The 19,918-nt window shown below is 36.8% G+C and overlaps 1 protein-coding gene across 1 annotated transcript; it reads left to right on the top strand.

The window, feature by feature from the left end:
- Positions 1–16,198: 16,198 nt before the first annotated feature.
- On the top strand, positions 16,199–18,550 carry LOC141602236 (uncharacterized). Its single transcript, XM_074422540.1, has 3 exons — positions 16,199–16,810; positions 16,921–18,236; positions 18,352–18,550. Exons 1-3 carry the CDS (start codon positions 16,199–16,201, stop codon positions 18,548–18,550), a joined length of 2,127 nt encoding a protein of 708 aa, XP_074278641.1.
- Positions 18,551–19,918: the final 1,368 nt, after the last annotated feature.

Raw genomic sequence — 19,918 nt, forward strand, 5'->3', positions numbered from 1 at the left:
ATGTCATCCACATATCGGACTAATTAAAATTTCCGTAACTCCCACTAAACTCCATGTATAAACACAACTTCTCGACTTATCGAAAAATGTTTTATCACATGATCAAAATGTTGATTCTAACTCATTGATGTTCTACTTAAGACCCTCTCTTAAGTTTCACATTATCTTAGGATTGCAAGAATCTACTAAACTCAAGACATGTATTGAATACATTCCTTCTATTGAAGAAGTGGGTTTTAGATTCACTTGCTATGTATTTCATAACCTCATAATGAAACACAATCCCTAAGAAGATCCAAATAGACTTAAGCATTTCAATTAGTGCAAAACCCTTTGCAACCAATCTTGCTTTGAAATATCTCTTTATTAGTGCAAAACCCTTTGTCACTAATCAAGTCTTTAATTGATTCTCATGGCTCTAAGCCTTGTTTTGAGTTGTGACTTAAACACTCTTATGTAAGTCATTTGTTGATTACTTTCTAGAAGTAATCAACTTGAATTAAACAATTTCTTTTGTAAGTTATAAGCTCTTTACTTTCTTAAAAGTAGCATGAATTCATCATTTTTTAATAAGTGACGAATTTCACCTCCTAGGTTTTAAAGAAACAATATTTTACACAAAACGTCTCACGTAGCCAAGAAGGACCAGTTTCTTGCGTCATAACATTCTCTGTGGCATTCTTTGTGGCTCTTGAATAATTTCTCCCACTTTGTCTTCTAAAATAAACTTGTATTTTAGAAAGACAGCTTCACGAGCCGCAAACCCGTCGTACTCGTGAGAAAAGAAAAGCAAAAATGAGCATTTGTTTCTTGTGAAAACTTACAAACATGGTACTTTTACCATTTCATATCTCATATGATTCGATTTAGTAGAAAAATAATTTAGACAAAATGATAAAATCCCCAAAAGGATCAAGTAACTCAAAGTAACTTGATTGAAATCCAAACCATATCGAATAGCGTTTGATTTCTTATCTAATCACACATTATTCCATAATGCGTGCTAAGAGAGATTAACTTGTGATACTATATCACATTTCCTTTGGCTTATATCAAAGTCTTCACTTTGATAATCCCATCACGACTAAATCGTGATTCCTTGAACTCTTTGAACTTCTTCAAAGATTTCTCTCTTTACCTTATTAAGTGAACATATTAGCGTCAACTTAAATCGTTGGTAAAAGAAAATGATTAACCTATTATGGATTAATGATTTATAACCTCGATCTCCTTTTCAACCAAAAGGCACGAGACATCTTGCTTTGAATACAAGATACGCATATACCATTAACAAACTAATGGTTTCAAGAGTACTCGTTAACTCTTTGCGTTCATTATTCCAAAATTTTAAGGTTTAATCTTGGGTTACCAACTTGAGTCTAGCATCATCTTCATGATATATTATTCTAGTTTGGTTTAGAATATAATCACCTTGATGATGGGCTAGCCATACATCAAATCATGGTGTATAGGGTCACAAAAGTGAAACCTCTTTTGTATCTTAACAAGTTTATATTCTTATTTAGAGTTTATGCACTTAATAGTCACAATTAAGTACAACTTTAAATCCAAAAACTAGATTGAGTACACAATTACTCTATCTCTCAACATTATTGTTGCTAGTCGTCATATTCTATTCATCTTATGTATCAAACATAATGATGAAAACCTCCACTTGTTTCTAATATTGACGAAGTGGTACTAGCAAAATTTATGTTTAATCAAATAAACATTTAACGAAGAAGGTCCCATTAGATGTCCCACAACTAACTTGTTGATTCTTCAATAATTTGGGGTAGTTTCCTTTCTCGTGTCCAACATTTAAGACAATGGAAACTTTATCGGTCGGGATTGATAGGTTTAGTATCGTTATTCTCAACAACTTTACCTTTAACATTACCTTGTATCAATTCCATTCTAATTTTACTTCTTTAACCTCGTCCTCATCTTAACGGTTTAAGAGAATGCTCCCACTCATTTCAATGAGTCTTTACTTAGAGAAGCAAAGGTGAATTTTATAAAGATTACTCTTCAATTCAATCGTTTTAGTCTTAAAACATTCATTGAAGTGGTTGCGTTATTTTGGTCAATTACGAATTCTGACAAAACTAATTACCAAAACAATTTATCGCTTCAAGGTACTTAATTCAATTAAGTATATGAATAACAATCCATTGTAAGTAGATGTGTTAGTCAAGAATCAAAAACCTGTTTGATAATGAATAACTTTAATCTATACTCTTTACAAGAGATCCTTAGCAATGGTTCATTTGAGGTTTTAGAAGCAAATTCATATTTGTCTTTAGTTACGATGGATTAATGGAGATTTGAGTCAAAAATCGAAATGATATCGTATATGAATTGTGGTAAAGAAATAGAACAATGTGATAACGGAATAGAGGAAAACTTAACATTTATCGTTATAATAATACTTGTAAATAACAAGTAAAGCATTTACATAGTGACCTCTACCCAACTATGATAAATGATTCCAAGACCCAAATTCATATCGACTTAGGCACGGTATGGCCGATGAAACCCTTATCAATATAACTCGGTGGATTAACGCTTTAATCGATTCTACTTTTAGAACTCTTGGTCGATAAAATTACTCTAATATTTATCTATAGCCCGGAACACATGCAACTACGGTCGCGAATACTTCCGTTGAGCTCAATCCAAATTTCGAATAAATGTGTCCATGATCCAAATCCACATCAACTTGGGCACGGTATGGCCGATGAAACCCTCATTAACATGAACTCGGTGGATTAACACTCATCACCCACTTCCCCTACGTAACAAGGTTTGTACCCCGGTAGGGCCGAGTGCACTCCCTCGCGAAATAGGTTTTCATGGTTTCTACTATTTGGTAAGGCTATGTCTCAATTGATTTGTTTTAGCGAGAGGTCATGTCAATTTATTATCTATCACGTTTTAAGTGAACTAAAGCGGTGAACTACGATAATTTTAATTGACACGGTCGATGAACTCGATAAAATAACAATGCATGTTTAGTTATGGCGATTTAGCGATGCATGTGACATAAAATAAAATGCAAGCATAAAAGTAAATAAATCCTAGTATGGCCTTTCCTAAAATAGAAAAACTCTTTAACTATTACATATTCGGAAACCAACTCCATTGGTCCCTTGAACTTCGGTTGAGGCACGCATCTCGAGGTAACACCGTCTTTATGTATCGTCATTCTTGAAGAAATCCGTCTTTAGGAACTCCGGAATGAATAAAATTACATAATAAAATACATAATTCCTATTATTCATTTGTAACTAAAATAAAATAAATCTATTAAATTACAAAACGGTGATACGAGATCACAATAAAAATTACAACCGAATCGATATTCCCATACATTTCGGGAAATACCAATTAAATCTAAGGCCATACTAAGTAAAAATTACATAATTCAAAATTACATAAATTAAAATTATGACAATCATAAAGAAAATGCAGCATTATAATATGTATGAACATGCTCAATTTTATGCTAAATCGCCTTTAAATTGCCAATATCGTATATTACTCGGTTTTTACGGATTTGCGTATTTCAACATTTTACAATCACAAGAATACATAAACTCATATTTATGCATAAGTTAATTACCCTAACCCTCTTAGGACTCAAAAATTAGTCTTCACTAATAAATTAACCATAATTAACTTAAATTACTAAAATTGTTCATAAATTAGTCCAAAAATACAAAAAATAAGCTATTAAACTTCAAATAAATCACAAAACTTCAAATAAATTTGAAATTTGAAATTTAAATTCATGAACATTCTGGAAAATTACCATGACACTCATAATGTTCAAAATCTTAGGTTAAAAATTTCGAAATTTTCCCGGAAAAACAATGTTGCGGTTTATCGATTTTTAATAAAATAATCATAAAAACATGGAAAAATTATTTTCACTAACTTTTCAATTTTAGATCTGAAAAAGATAATAAAATGCAACATTAGACGTTTTTCCTAAGTCATAGATTATGTTTTATTAATTTTCCACTAATAATGTCACTATTTATGCTATTTTTCTTCAAAAATCCATAAATTATTCAAAAAGACTTCTTTATAGCCAATCATTTTACACACATCTTGTAAAATTGCATGTGACAACATATTAATTTTCTATGACCAGATTCGAAATTTAACTCATATTAACCTATTTTTCACTTAAATCCGAATTTAATAATGAAAAAATCATTTTTCGAGCATAACAAGTCCAAAAATTATGAAAATTTACAGGTTATCTCAAAATAATATATGTAACAACATATCCAAAAACCAAGTGAAAATTCGAAGTATAGCTATTTTTAGACCAAAAATGACATTTTTACTCATAAAATCACATTTAAATGTCATTATAGTAAATTATGAACAATAAAAATCCGAAAAATTAACCAAAATATCCTAAAACATTTTAGGACCAGAAATTAACATGCATGGATTAATTTCGTGATATATCATAATAACACAAATTTTACAAGTTTTATTTGTTATTCTTATAACTCGGAAAAACTTTTAACCAATTTGCATGCAAACAACCGTGGCTCATGATACCGATTGAAAGAAAAGTAGATCTATATACATACTAACATACTCTTATATGTCGAAATAATTTGTCATAAAATTAAATACGGATTTTATGCATGCAAACAATATAATAAAAGGAGAAGAAATCATATCCTTACATTGAAATTTCGGTTCAAATGGGCACAAAAGAAATCTCCTTTTCTTTTGTTCTTGAGCTTTCCTTTAATGGAAGAACAAGATCCAAGTATAGGATCTCTCCCTAAGCTTTATACCCAAGGCTTTCTCTTAATCTAATTAATATTATTTGAGCTAGTATAATATTAATCTCATGAAAAATGAACCAAAAATGTTTGGTTTAGGCTCCTAAAATCGGGTAGGAGATGTGGAGAGGAAGAGTGTTATTTTTATCTCTCTAAAAATAATTTTACATGGTTGAATGAATAATAATAATCACCCACACATACATATGGTGAATGATAATTATTTTAAGTAAAAGAACTTTTGTTCTTTTCTATGTAGAACCGATTGGGAGGGAAGGAGAGCCCAATGCATGGGCTAATTTTTCTACCCAAGAAATGTAGGCTTGCATGGCTACATATAGGTAGATCATCATTGTGTTTTCTCTTATTAAAATAATTAACACAATTTTTCCACTAAAACCCTCTTAATATTTCGGTACTTATAAAATGGAAAGTCCATTTTATATTTTGTCATTTGTCAATTTTGTCACATGTTACATGTTACATGTTACATGACATGTTACAATGCAATGTATTTTTATCATATTAAAAATCAACGTATTAATAAAAATACGTCATATACAAAAATCGACTTAGTAATTCATAATTACTTATACCAAAATATTTTACCAATTTATAAATCATATTTATAATAATTCATTCAATTCCGATTGTTTCTTTAAACAATAATTTCATCCGAGTAATGAAACAATTCGATTACTCAGACCGTATCTCATTTAATCACATTTCAATTTGATACGTAAATTTTACTTCCAAAATCGTCCGTCAATTTTTCAAGTAATTTAATTAACTCGTAACATTATACGATTAATTAAATGATCAATTAAGAGTATTGCCCTATAGGTATGACCTAGGGGTCAATGATCACCACCGTCACACACGACAAGTAATGTCAAACTCTAGTCACCAATCATTACCGATATATGTTGACCAGTTGACAGTAACAAAATTACTTCCCAATTGTATTCTTTAAAATGAGATTTAATAATGATATTTAAATCATTTGATCGCATTATTGTTGAGGACACATTTCCCAACAGAAGGGAGGAGGAAGCTTTGCATCTGAAAAGTTCCCTTCGCGGCTAAATTAGCATTAACAAGAAAATTTTAATTGTTCCTTAGTCCATGTTACTCGTTGTGTGAACCATTTGTCCTTGTTCATTAGTCCTTGTGACTCGTTGTGTTAAAAAATTGTACTTGTTCATTAGTCCATGTGACTCGTTGTGTGAACCATTTATCCTTGTTCATTAGTCCTTGTGACTCGTTGTGTTAAACAATTGTACTTGTTTATTAGTCCACGTGACTCGTTGTGTGAACCATTTGTCCTTGTTCATTAGTACTTGTGACTCGTTGTGTAAACCATTTATCCTTGTTCATTAGTCCTTGTGAGTCGTTGTGTTAAACAATTGTACTTGTTCATTAGTCCACGTGACTCGTTGTGTGAACCATTTGTCCTTGTTCATTAGTCCTTGTGACTCGTTGTGTTAAACAATTGTACTTGTTTATTAGTCCACGTGACTCGTTGTGTGAACCATTTGTCCTTGTTCATTAGTCCTTGTGACTCGTTGTGTAAACCGTTTGTCCTTGTTCATTAGTCCTTTTGACTCGTTATGTTAAAACAATTGTAATTGTTCATTAGTCCATATGACTCGTTGTGTGAACCATTTGTCCTTGTTCATTAGTCCTTGTGACTCGTTGTGTTAAAACAATTGTACTTGTTCATTAGTCCATGTGACTCGTTGTGTGAACCCTTTGTTCTTGTTCATTAACCCTTCTGGCTAGTTGTGTTTAACAATTTTACTTGTTCCTTAGTCCATGTTACTCGTTGTGTGAACCATTTGTCCTTGTTCATTAGTCCTTGTGACTCGTTGTGTTAAAAAATTGTACTTGTTCATTAGTCCATGTGACTCATTGTGTGAACCATTTATCCTTGTTCATTAGTCCTTGTGACTCGTTGTGTTAAATAATTGTACTTGTTTATTAGTCCACGTGACTCGTTGTGTGAACCATTAGTCCTTGTTCATTAGTCCTTGTGACTCGTTATGTAAACCATTTATCCTTGTTCATTAGTCCTTGTGAGTCGTTGTGTTAAACAATTGTACTTGTTCATTAGTCCACGTGACTCGTTGTGTGAACCATTTGTCCTTGTTCATTAGTCCTTGTGACTCATTGTGTAAACCATTTGTCCTTGTTCATTAGTCCTTGTGACTCATTGTGTTAAAACAATTATCCTTGTTCATTAGTCCATGTGACTCGTTGTATGAACCATTTGTCCTTGTTCGTTAATCCTCGTGACTCGTTGTGCAAACCATTTGTCCAGGTTTATTAATAAATGCGACTCGTTGTGTGAACCATTTGTCCTTGTTCATTAGTCCTTGTGACTCGTTGTGGTAAATAATTGTACTCGTTTATTAGTTCACGTGACTCGTTGTGTGAACCATTTGTCCTTGTTCATTAGTCCTTGTGACTCGTTATGTAAACCATTTATCCTTGTTCATTAGTCCTTGTGAGTCGTTGTTTTAAACAATTGTACTTGTTCATTAGTCCATGTGACTTGTTGTGTAAACCATTTATCCTTGTTCATTAATCCTTGTGACTCGTTGTGTTAAACAATTGTACTTGTTCCTTAGTCCATGTGACTCGTTGTGTGAACCATTTGTACTTGTTCATTAGTCATTTTGGCTCGTTGTGTTAAACAATTATCTTGTTCATTAGTGCATGTGACTCGTTGTGTTAAAACAATCGTCCTTGTTCATTAGTCCATGTGACTCGTTGTGTGAACCATTTGTCCTTGTTTATTAGTCCTTGTGACTCGTTGTGTTAAACAATTTTACTTGTTCATTAGTCCTTGTGACTCATTGTGTGAACCATTTGTCCTTGTTCATTAGTCCTTGTGACTCGTTATGTTAAACCAATTGTACTTGTTCATTAGTCCATGTGACTCGTTGTGTGAACCATTTGTCCTTGTTCATTAGTCCTTGTGACTCGTTGTGTTAAACAATTGTACTTGTTCATTAGTCCATGTGACTCGTTGTGTGAATCATTTGTACTTGTTCATTAGTCCTTGTGACTCGTTGTGTTAAACAATTGTACTTGTTTATTAGTCCACGTGACTCGTTGTGTGAACCATTTGTCTTTGTTCATTAGTCCTTGTGACTCGTTGTGTAAGCCATTTGTCCTTGTTCATTAATCCTTTTGACTCGTTATTTTAAAACAATTGTAATTGTTCATTAGTCCATATGACTCGTTGTGTGAACCATTTGTCCTTGTTCATTAGTCCTTGTGACTCGTTGTGTTAAAACAATTGTACTTGTTCATTAGTCCATGTGACTCGTTGTGTGAACCCTTTATTCTTGTTCATTAACCCTTCTGGCTCGTTGTGTTTAACAATTTTACTTGTTCCTTAGTCCATGTTACTCGTTGTGTGAACCATTTGTCATTGTTCATTAGTCCTTGTGACTCGTTGTGTTAAAAAATTGTACTTGTTCATTAGTCCATGTGACTCGTTGTGTGAACCATTTATCCTTGTTCATTAGTCCTTCTGACTCGTTATGTAAACCATTTATCCTTGTTCATTAGTCCTTGTGAGTCGTTGTGTTAAACAATTTTACTTGTTCATTAGTCCACGTGACTCGTTGTGTGAACCATTAGTCCTTGTTCATTAGTCCTTGTGACTCGTAGTGTAAACCATTTGTCATTGTTCATTAGTCCTTGTGACTCGTTGTGTTAAAACAATTGTCCTTGTTCATTAGTCCATGTGACTCGTTGTATGAACCATTTGTCCTTGTTTGTTAGTCCTCGTGACTCGTTGTGCAAACCATTTGTCCTTGTTTATTAATAAATGCGACTCGTGGTGAGAACCATTTGTCCTTGTTCATTAGTCCTTGTGACTCGTTGTGTTAAACAATTGTACTTGTTTATTAGTCCACGTGACTCTTTGTGTGAACCATTTGTCCTTGTTCATTAGTCCTTGTGACTCGTTATGTAAACCATTTATCCTTGATCATTAGTCCTTGTGAGTCATTGTGTTAAAACAATTATCCTTGTTCATTAGTCCATGTGACTCGTTGTATGAACCATTTGTCCTTGTTCGTTAATCCTCGTGACTCGTTGTGCAAACCATTTGTCCAGGTTTATTAATAAATGCGACTCGTTGTGTGAACCATTTGTCCTTGTTCATTAGTCCTTGTGACTCGTTGTGGTAAACAATTGTACTTGTTTATTAGTTCACGTGACTCATTGTGTGAACCATTTGTCCTTGTTCATTAGTCCTTGTGACTCGTTATGTAAACCATTTATTCTTGTTCATTAGTCCTTGTGAGTCGTTGTTTTAAACAATTGTACTTGTTCATTAGTCCATGTGACTTGTTGTGTAAACCATTTATCCTTGTTCATTAATCCTTGTGACTCGTTGTGTTAAACAATTGTACTTGTTCCTTAGTCCTTGTGACTCATTGTGTTAAAACAATTATCCTTGTTCATTAGTCCATGTGACTCGTTGTATGAACCATTTGTCCTTGTTCGTTAATCCTCGTGACTCGTTGTGCAAACCATTTGTCCTTGTTTATAAATAAATGCGACTCGTTATGTGAACCATTTGTCCTTGTTCATTAGTCCTTGTGACTCTGGAGTAAAACTCTTAAGACTCGATTTTGGACAGAATTAGACTCGAAAATGGGTTGTTTTTGTGACTGAAATGGACACGAAAAATAATGCAAGTAACCAAGGATATGACTTGAGCTAGATCACTAAGCAGGCTCAAGACTCGGAATCTCGTTCAAGATCACTAAGCATGAACTAAATTCCTCCTCAAACACTAAGTAATGAGGGTTTTTCCGCACTAAGCAAGAAGAAAAGAAGTAGAAAACTCAGTTTTCAAACTCATAATTTTAACTCAACATAATCTGATTTTCTCATTAGGTTTGCTTGGTTTATATGGACCAAGCAATACAATCTTGTCCATCCATCATACATACATCTAAGGCCCACGAAAGGGCCTTACAAAAGCACAAAATAACAGCTATTTTATCTTACACAAACTGAATATAAAGACTAGAAAACAATAAAGCATAAAGTAATAAAGCTAAATTCAGTTTTGTTTGCTTGCATAAGGTCAATTTAGATGTGTAAGACCTTGGTGAAGGGACCTTGGCAGCTGCAAATATTCAAGCACAAGAGGTTAGGAGGAGTCCCTAGTCGTGCCCAGCCCTTGTTTAGCCAAAATAAGGAAGTTGAAAGCGACATTTCTCCCATTCTCTAAAACAGCCCAATTTCTGATAGACAAAATGTGTTCTTAAGCTACTTCTTTAAACCTGCATTTTTAGGACCAATGACCCTAGATAAAGTTGCTCCAAACTCTCTAAATTATCCATTATAGGCTTTGGTTTCATGACTTTGGCATTTGCAAAGCTCCTGGACCTCAAAACAGAAGACGGACCAAAACCGGGTTGGAGAACAACTCAGGAATTCAGATGCATCTTTTAGAAGCCATATCTCATAGCTCCGGATGAATTTTAAGGCCTACGATAGCTCATTGGAAAGCTAATGAAGTTAAATTTCACCTCAAAAAAAGAATCACCCTAAAATATGAAGTAAATCTTGAGTTATTCAACGTTTAGTTCACATAGGTCATGGGCTGTCCAATAATGCGTAGTCTGTTTGCATTGGCCATAACTCAAGCTATATACCTGATATGGAGATGATTCAAAATCCATGGTTTGCCTAAGATCCCAAGCTTTCCAATGACATAAGAATCATCGTATTTGCATGAGTAAAACTTGAGATATAGAGCTTGGAAGTTAGGCTTGCTGTAATGACACTTCAAAAAGCGATGAAATGCATTCAATTGTGAACTGTTACTTGGACTGTTTCTTTTGGCTTAAAAATGAATCACAATGCAACAAATTTTGTTGCAGACTCGTTGTGGTAAACAATTGTACTTGTTTATTAGTCCACGTGACTCGTTGTGTGAACCATTTGTCCTTGTTCATTAGTCCTTGTGACTCGTTATGTAAACCATTTATCCTTGTTCATTAGTCCTTGTGAGTCGTTGTTTTAAACAATTGTACTTGTTCATTAGTCCATGTGACTCGTTGTGTGAACCATTTGTCCATGTTCATTAGTCCTTGTGACTTGTTGTGTAAACCATTTATCCTTGTTCATTAACCTTGTGACTCGTTGTGTTAAACAATTGTACTTGTTCCTTAGTCCATGTGACTCGTTGTGTGAACCATTTGTACTTGTTCATTAGTCCTTTTGGCTCGTTGTGTTAAACAATTATCTTGTTCATTAGTGCATGTGACTCCTTGTGTTAAAACAATTGTCCTTGTTCATTAGACCATGTGACTCGTTTTGTGAACCATTTGTCCTTGTTTATTAGTCCTTGTGACTCGTTGTGTTAAACAATTGTACTTGTTCATTAGTCCTTGTGACTCATTGTGTGAACCATTTGTCCTTGTTCATTAGTCCTTGTGACTCGTTATGTTAAACCAATTGTACTTGTTCATTAGTCCATGTGACTCGTTGTGTGAACCATTTGTCCTTGTTCATTAGTCCTTGTGACTCGTTGTGTTAAAACAATTGTACTTGTTCATTAGTCCATGTGACTCGTTGTGTGAACCCTTTGTTCTTGTTCATTAACCCTTATGGCTCGTTGTGTTTAACAATTTTACTTGTTCCTTAGTCCATGTTACTCGTTGTGTGAACCATTTGTCCTTGTTCATTAGTCTTTGTGACTCGTTGAATTAAAAAATTGTACTTGTTCATTAGTCCATGTGACTCGTTGTGTGAACCATTTATCCTTGTTCATTAGTCCTTGTGACTCGTTGTGTTAAACAATTGTACTTGTTTATTAGTCCACGTGACTCGTTGTGTGAACCATTTGTCCTTGTTCATTAGTCCTTGTGACTCGTTGTGTAAACCATTTATCCTTGTTCATTAGTCCTTGTGAGTCGTTGTGTTAAACAATTGTACTTGTTCATTAGTCCACGTGACTCGTTGTGTGAACCATTTGTCCTTGTTCATTAGTCCTTGTGACTCGTTGTGTTAAACAATTGTACTTGTTTATTAGTCCACGTGACTCGTTGTGTGAACCATTTGTCCTGTCCTTGTGACTCGTTGTGTAAACCATTTGTCCTTGTTCATTAGTCCTTTTGACTCGTTATGTTAAAACAATTGTAATTGTTCATTATTCCATATGACTCGTTTGGAAAGCTTTGGCCATAGAATCTTCCGAATCCGAGTTGGGCTCACCTTCATTGACACCTTGAACAACCTCGTGTTCTCTTCTTCTCCCTATGAACCCACGGCATCTACCTCTGCCCGGTGGTGGTTGTGGTGGTGGCCCTACTCCTCCTCTTGGTAGTGTAGGGACGTTTGCCATCATTGTGGTCATGGATTGCAAGATCAAATCGACATTTGTTGTTAGCCGATTGAACTTTTGTTCAAGACCACTCAATCTCTCTTCACTCATTTCACTCATGGATATTTTTGTGTTTTTGAATGTGGTTGAGGTTTATATTGAACTCACAAGAAAGATTACCAACCCAAGACTAACACAACAATTGAATTGTGTTAAACCTAAAGCTCTGATAACCAATTTGAAGTAAAACCTTCAAGACTCGAATTTGGATCAAATCGCACGATTTGGACAAGAACGGACCGTTTAATCGTGATAAAAACGAATAAAAACTCAACAGCAAGCTGTGAAGACTGCAATCGAACAAATCGTGAACTGTTTAAAAATCACGGTTCCAGAACTCTACAATCGAATAGAGTAAAGGATGCGATGGGGATATGAATTAACCCAAGCACACAGCCACTAGGTTAAGACTAAAGGATAATTTTCAAGCACACAGCAAAGAAAAATACCCAAGGACTATCTTCAAGCACACAGCAAAGAAGAATACCCGACTCTAAGCACTAAGCAAAAGAGGTTTAGTAGAAATCAATGTTTCTAACTTGTGTTTTTTTCATTCATCCAAAATCTGATTTTTACACAGAGGAATGCCTTGCTTTTATAGGCTAAGCAAAACAATCCTATCCATCCATCTAACCTAGTAATCTAACGGTCCAAAAGACCCCTAGGAAACCGGTTTCAAAAGTGGCCCTAAAGCCTTACACAAGCTAAAAATCAAAAGCTAAAAACAAGGAAAATAAACTAGTAAGACAAGGATGATGTAAACATAGAGGAAAACCCTTTTGGAGGCTTCAAGGGTCCGGCCACCAAGGTGTATAAGGGTTAGAACATGTAAGAAAAGCTCAAGGGATTGTCTTGGACAAATTGGGAAGCTTGAAAGCGACCTTTGTCCTTGATGTTGCAAACCGTGCAAAAAGGGGCCACCGGTTTTGTTCCTTGCCTTCCTTGATTATCTGGACTCCTTGGAAGCTTCAAATAGTCCTCATACCAGCCGAAATAGAGCCTTGGAGTAGCCATCATAGAGTCAAACAAAAGCCCTTACACAAGCCTTACACACATGTAAGAGTGAAAGCGACATGTGGACCTTCCTCGAAAGCGACATTTGATCTTCATTTGAAAATGATAAAACAGCCCTCTTGGTCTCTCTTGGACGACCAACCAACTCTTATTTAGCCTAGGATTGTCTTGATTTATTTAACTAGAAAGAATAGGACCATTTGGAAGCGAACTAAGGTCGATTGTTGAAAACCGATAAACCCGTTACCCGGTTTTGTCTCGTGACTTTATCTTAGTTCGGATCCTTATTTAAATAAAAGTCCCTAGCCAAAAAGTCTCAAAATTCATTAAAGAAATGAGACATGACAAAAATTACCGTGCCCTTTTAGACGGATTTTGGAGTTTGGACCTCGTTTTGCGTGAAGGATCAAAATCGGGTGGAAGCATGATTTAGGCGTGGCTCCTTTTGCTTCAGTCCTTGTTCATTAGTCCTTGTGACTCGTTGTGTTAAAACAATTGTACTTGTTCATTAGTCCATGTGACTCGTTGTGTGAACCCTTTGTTCTTGTTCATTAACCCTTCTGGCTCGTTGTGTTTAACAATTTTACTTGTTCCTTAGTGCATGTTACTCGTTGTGTGAACCATTTGTCCTTGTTCATTAGTCCTTGTGACTCGTTGTGTTAAAAAATTGTACTTGTTCATTAGTCCATGTGACTCGTTGTGTGAACCATTTATCCTTGTTCATTAGTCCTTGTGACTCGTTGTGTTAAACAATTGTACTTGTTTATTAGTCCACGTGACTCGTTGTGTGAACCATTTGTCCTTGTTCATTAGTCCTTGTGACTCGTTATGTAAACCATTTATCCTTGTTCATTAGTCCTTGTGAGTCGTTGTGTTAAACAATTCTACTTGTTCATTAGTCCACGTGACTCGTTGTGTGAACCATTTGTCCTTGTTCATTAGTCCTTGTGACTCGTTGTGTAAACCATTTGTCCTTGTTCATTAGTCCTTGTGACTCATTGTGTTAAAACAATTATCCTTGTTCATTAGTCCATGTGACTCGTTGTATGAACCATTTGTCCTTGTTCGTTAATCCTCGTGACTCATTGTGCAAACCATTTGTCCTTGTTTATTAATAAATGCGACTCGTTGTGTGAACCATTTATCCTTGTTCATTAGTCCTTGTGAGTCGTTGTTTTAAACAATTGTACTTGTTCATTAGTCCATGTGACTCGTTGTGTGTACCATTTGTCCATGTTCATTAGTCCTTGTGACTTGTTGTGTAAACCATTTATCCTTGTTCATTAATCCTTGTGACTCGTTGTGTTAAACAATTGTACTTGTTCCTTAGTCCATGTGACTCGTTGTGTGAACCATTTGTCCTTGTTTATTTGCAGCAGAAGCTGATAACCAGGCCAACACCCTTTTTATGACAGGCACAAGTCAAGCCAGCAACACCACTCAGGCAACCTCAACTACCAGTCCAACTTCACCAGGTCACAAGAACAGCAGCCAGGCTAGCCACCAGCAGCCACCCTGGCCAGCTGAATCCTTGTTCAACTAGTCACAAATTAATCCTAAGGAGCCAGGCCAAATTCCTAAAGCATTGTACCAAAAATCGACTGAAAAGATAAGTTGCGGGGGGTAAAAACAGATAAAGTAAAGTTGCCATTTTTGGCCAAACAAGGAAAACTCTCAACAAAGAAGAACTTGGCCTATTCAAAGACTCGTTTTATAGAGCTTTGAGCCATATAAGATGCCTGCACCAAAGCCATTTGACCCACAACAACCAACCAAAGTTTTCAAAAACCAGACAACATGTCACTATCAACTGCACTCTTTTGTTCTTGTTCAGTTTGCCTTAATTTCCTTTGTATCCGTTGTAAAATAAGTCCACTACTCTTGTTTGCTTCCTAAGTTTAATCCTGGCCCTTAGATGGAGTTGTCTAGGGTTTATCATGTATCGAACATTGCACGAAAGGCCTATATAAGGACCCTTTCTCAGTCTGTTGTAGCCAGACTTTGATTAATGAAAAACCTTGAGATTTCTCTCAAAAATTTGCAAATCTTTTAACTTTGCTGAGTCTTAGTTATAAGTCAGACTTAATATCTTCTTGTGCTTGCTTAGAAGGTGATTAAGGATCTGTGGTGCTACTTGGAATAGGTCCATGCTTGCTTGAGCTATTTTAAGTGCATTGTCTGAATACAGTTAAGCTTGAATTGATTCTGTGCTTGCTTGAACAATTCAATCTTAGTCTTCCTAAATTATCAAATTGATTTCCTGTGCTTGCTTGGGAGTTAGTTTGTTAATTATATCCCATTTTTATTTACCAAAATTATCACAAAAACAGTCACAGGAGTCTTACCAGGAAACTGTCTGAGATTTCTCTTATTTCAGTCTGGTTTTCTATTTATTAAAAATACTTGGAGTGTGTGTAAAATCCTGAGAATTGGCACAGTTTTAGTTTACTCCCTTAACCAAATTATCACCAAGTTTCATGATTTTTCAGGGTCATTTACTATTTTTATAAAAATCCCCAAGTTTATTGCATTCCCTGAAAATTACTCCTTTGCCTGTTTCAGGATTTATCCCATTTGTGCTTGTTCCCATAGTTTACACTGCAAATTCTGGTTATCAGAGCTTAGGTTCATAACACAATCCTACCTTGTGTTAGTCCTGAGTGTGAGAGAGGTCAGTTCTTTTCCCAGCTACATCAAAACTACAAAAAATAACCCAATGAGTGAGGAGAGGTTAGCAGGAATGGAAGCAAAGATGGATCAATTAACCAACCTGGTTAATGTGACCCTGGAAGCTGTGAACACTTTGTGATGGCAAACATTCCCACTCCCGAGAAGAGGAAGGCCACCACCCTACGGAGGAAGAGGCGGGGGTAGAGGTATCCTTGGAGCGAGAAGAGGCCAGCCACACCATCATAATGAAGAGGAACTCAACTCAGTTGAAGAATCCATGATGGAAGAAGGTAACTACTTGGCTAGAGATAAGGATGTTAAGGTAGAAATCCCTGATTTCCATGGTAGTTTAAATCCTGAGGACTTGTTAGACTGGCTTAGATCTGTTGAGAGAGTCTTTGAGTTTAAAAATTATGATGACAGAAAAGCTTTTAAGGTTGCTATTTTAAAACTCAAGGGCTATGCATCTCTTTGGTATGAGAATATGAAACACCAAAGGATTAGAGATGGTAAGGAACCAGTTAGGTCTTGGCTTAAGTTAAGAAAGAAGTTGAAGGAGAAATTCATAGCTAAAGACTATACTCAGGATATTTTTATTAAGCTGACTCAGTTGAAACAAGAGCAATTAACTGTTGAGGCCTACCTTAGGAGCTTTGAACAACTAACCCTACAATGTGAGGTCACTGAAAAACCTGAGCAAAAGATTGCTAGGTTCATTGAGGGTTTAGACCCTAAGATAGCTGGCAAATTGAGAATGCAACAAGTCTGGTCATTTGATGAGGCAATTAACCTAGCCTTAAGAATTGAGAAGCTAGGGAAGGTGAAGCCTGCAACACCCAAATTTCCCACCAGAACAACTTTCAAACCCTATACTGGTGTCAAAATGACTGAGGTACCTAAACCAGCTACCCAACCAACAAAAGAGACAAGGGGAAGGCACCCATGTACCCCAGAACCAACCCACCTTTATCCAGGGATAAAATCAAGTGCTTCCAATGTCAGGGCTTTGGCCATTTTAAGAAGGACTGTCCTTCTAACAGAGCTCTCACAGCTATGGAGATTGAAGAATGGGAAAGGGAAGGTCTAGTTGAGTATGAGGAAGAAGAGACACTGGTTCCAACAGAGATGGAAACTGAGAGGGAAACTGATCAAGGACAAGTTGTGGCTCACCCTGACACAGGGCACAATTTGGTCCTATGGAGGGTTATGCACTCTCAACCAGCTCCTCTAGAAGCTGATCAGAGATCCATGATATTCAGGAGTAGGTGCACTGTCCAAGGGAGAGTGTGTAATTTGATCATTGATGGAGGTAGCTGTACCAATGTAGCTTCCACCATCATGGTTAGCAAGCTAAGCCTGCCTACTCAGGAGCACCCCAATCCATACAAACTGAGATGGTTAAGCAAAGGATCTGAAGTGAGAGTTGACAAGCAATGCATTGTTCCCTTTTCAATTGGGAAGGTGTACAAGGATGAAGTACTGTGTGATGTGGTCCCTATGGATGCCTGCCATCTACTGCTAGGGAGACCATGGGAGTTTGACAGGAATACCACTCACCAGGGAAAGGAAAATGTCTATGTTTTCAAGCATAATGGAAAGAGAGTCACTCTGACTCCCCTACCACCAAACCAGAGGGGTTATGGAAGTCCCAACATGCCTGAGGAGGTTAATGGAGTACTATTTCTATCTGAGGCAGCTATGGTCAAGGAGCTGAGGCAAGAACAACCTGTGTTGTTTCTCCTATCAAGGGAAACCAACACTGAATGGAACAAAGATGTACCTGCAGAGGTTCAACCCCTAATTAAGAAGTACAAGGAGGTTTTTCCAACTGAGTTGCCTAGTGGATTACCACCCCTGAGAGGCATTGAGCATCACATAGACCTTGTACCTGGATCTGTGCTCCCCAACAGACCAGCTTACAGGTGTGATCCCACAACAACTAAGGAACTACAACACCAGATTGAAGAATTAATGACAAAGGGATTTGTAAGGGAATCATTGAGCCCCTGTGCAGTACCTGCCTTACTGGTACCCAAGAAGGATGGAAGTTGGAGAATGTGTACTGATAGCAGAGCTATAAACAACATCACAGTCAAGTACAGATTCCCTATTCCAAGACTAGATGACATGTTGGATGAGCTCAGTGGGGCTCGGATATTTTCAAAAATAGATCTCAGGCAAGGGTATCATCAGGTGAGAATAAGAGAAGGTGATGAATGGAAAACAGCTTTCAAAACCAAGCATGGCCTGTATGAGTGGCTTGTCATGCCATTTGGTTTGTCTAATGCTCCAAGCACCTTCATGAGGCTCATGATCAAGTTCTAAGGCCCCGCCTTGGGAGGTTTCTTTGTAGTGTACTTTGATGACATACTCATTTACGCAGAGTCCATCTGAACATGTGTTACATTTGGAGGTGATTTTTAAAATACTCAGGGAACAGAAGTTGTATGGGAAGCTTGAGAAATGTACCTTCATGGTCAATGAGGTAGCATTTGGATATATTATATCGGGAAGAGGGATTTCATTGATCGGGGAAGATTCAAAGGGCTATGCAAACTTGGCCAGTCCCACAAACAATCACAGAAGTAAGGGGGTTCCATGGCCTGGCATCTTTCTACAGAAGGTTCATTAAGAATTTCAGCTCAATTGTTGCACCAATTACGAGTGTATGAGGAAGGAGACTTCCAATGGACTGAAACCTCAACACCCTTTGAGAGGATCAAAAAATTAATGTGTGAGACTCCCATTCTCAAGCTACCTGATTTTGAACAACTATTTGAGGTGGAGTGTGATGCCAGTGGGGTTGGAATAGGAGCTGTCCTAATCCAAGGCCAGAGACCATGGCCTATTTCAGGTGAGAAGTTGAATGGAGCCAAGCTGAAATATTCAACTTATGACAAAGAGTTCTATGCAATCATAAGGGCTCTTACACATTGGAGTCACTACTTGAAACCTAAGCCATTTGTGTTGCATTCTGATCATGAGGCCCTGAAATACATCAATGGCCAACACAAGCTGAGCCATAGACATGCTAAGTGGGTAGAATTCCTGCAAGCCTTTAACTTTTCAAGCAAATATAAAGAGGGGAAGCAGAATGTGGTAGCTGATGCCCTATCTAGGAGGCATTCTTTGTTGACTGTCATTAGTAACAAGGTCCTTGGGTTTGAATTCATGAAGGAGATGTATAAGGAGGACCACGACTTCTCCGAGGAGTGGATTGTTCTCACAGAAGGAGGCTCAACTCAGGGTAAGAAATATATGCTACAGGAAGGGTTTTTGTTTCATGGTAACAAGTTGTGTGTACCAAGGGGATCCTACAGGGATTTACTGATCAGGGAAGTCCATTCAGGAGGATTAGGGGGACATTTTGGTGTTCAAAAAAACCCTAGATATCTTACAAGACCAATTTTATTGGCCTAGAATGATGGGTGATGTTCAGCAGGTCCTTAGAAGGTGTTCAACATGTCAGAAAGCCAAGAGTTCCTTCCAAGCAGGACCCTACACCCCACCGCCTATCCCCGATAAGCCTTGGGAAGGTGTGAGCCTTGATTTCATTGTGGCATTACCAAGAACACAGAGAGGAAAAGATTCAATCATGGTGGTTGTGGACAGGTTCAAGAAGATGGCTCACTTCATAGCCTGCAAGAAGACGAGGATGCTTTGCTAGTGTTGTTTGAGCTATACCTTAAAGAGATTGTGAGACTTCATGGGGTTCCTAAGACAATTGTATCTGACAGGGATACAAAATTTATGAGCTACTTTTGGAAGACCCTATGGAAGCTGCTAAAGACAAAGCTTTTGTTCAGTACCTCTCATCACCCACAAACAGATGGGCAAACTGAGGTCACTAACAAAACTTTGGGGAGAATTTTAAGGTGCCTAGTTAGCAAAACCTTGAAGGATTGGGATTTAAAGCTAGCTGCAGCTGAATTTGCATTCAACAGAGCACCATCTACTGCAACTGGTTACTGATCCTTTTGAGATAGTCTATGGGGTTAAT

Source organism: Silene latifolia, chromosome 9 (genome assembly GCF_048544455.1).
Source record: "Silene latifolia isolate original U9 population chromosome 9, ASM4854445v1, whole genome shotgun sequence".
NCBI classification, from domain to species: Eukaryota; Viridiplantae; Streptophyta; class Magnoliopsida; order Caryophyllales; family Caryophyllaceae; genus Silene; species Silene latifolia.

Excerpts from the sequence above, each read along its gene's own strand:
- LOC141602236 (XM_074422540.1), top strand. The coding sequence starts at position 16,199 with ATGGAAGAAGGTAACTACTTGGCTAGAGATAAGGATGTTAAGGTAGAA. Across the intron at positions 16,811-16,920 it reads CTGGTGTCAAAATGACTGAG|GGCTTTGGCCATTTTAAGAA; the intron begins GTACCTAAACCA and ends TTCCAATGTCAG. Across the intron at positions 18,237-18,351 it reads TTCATGAGGCTCATGATCAA|GGAACAGAAGTTGTATGGGA; the intron begins GTTCTAAGGCCC and ends TAAAATACTCAG.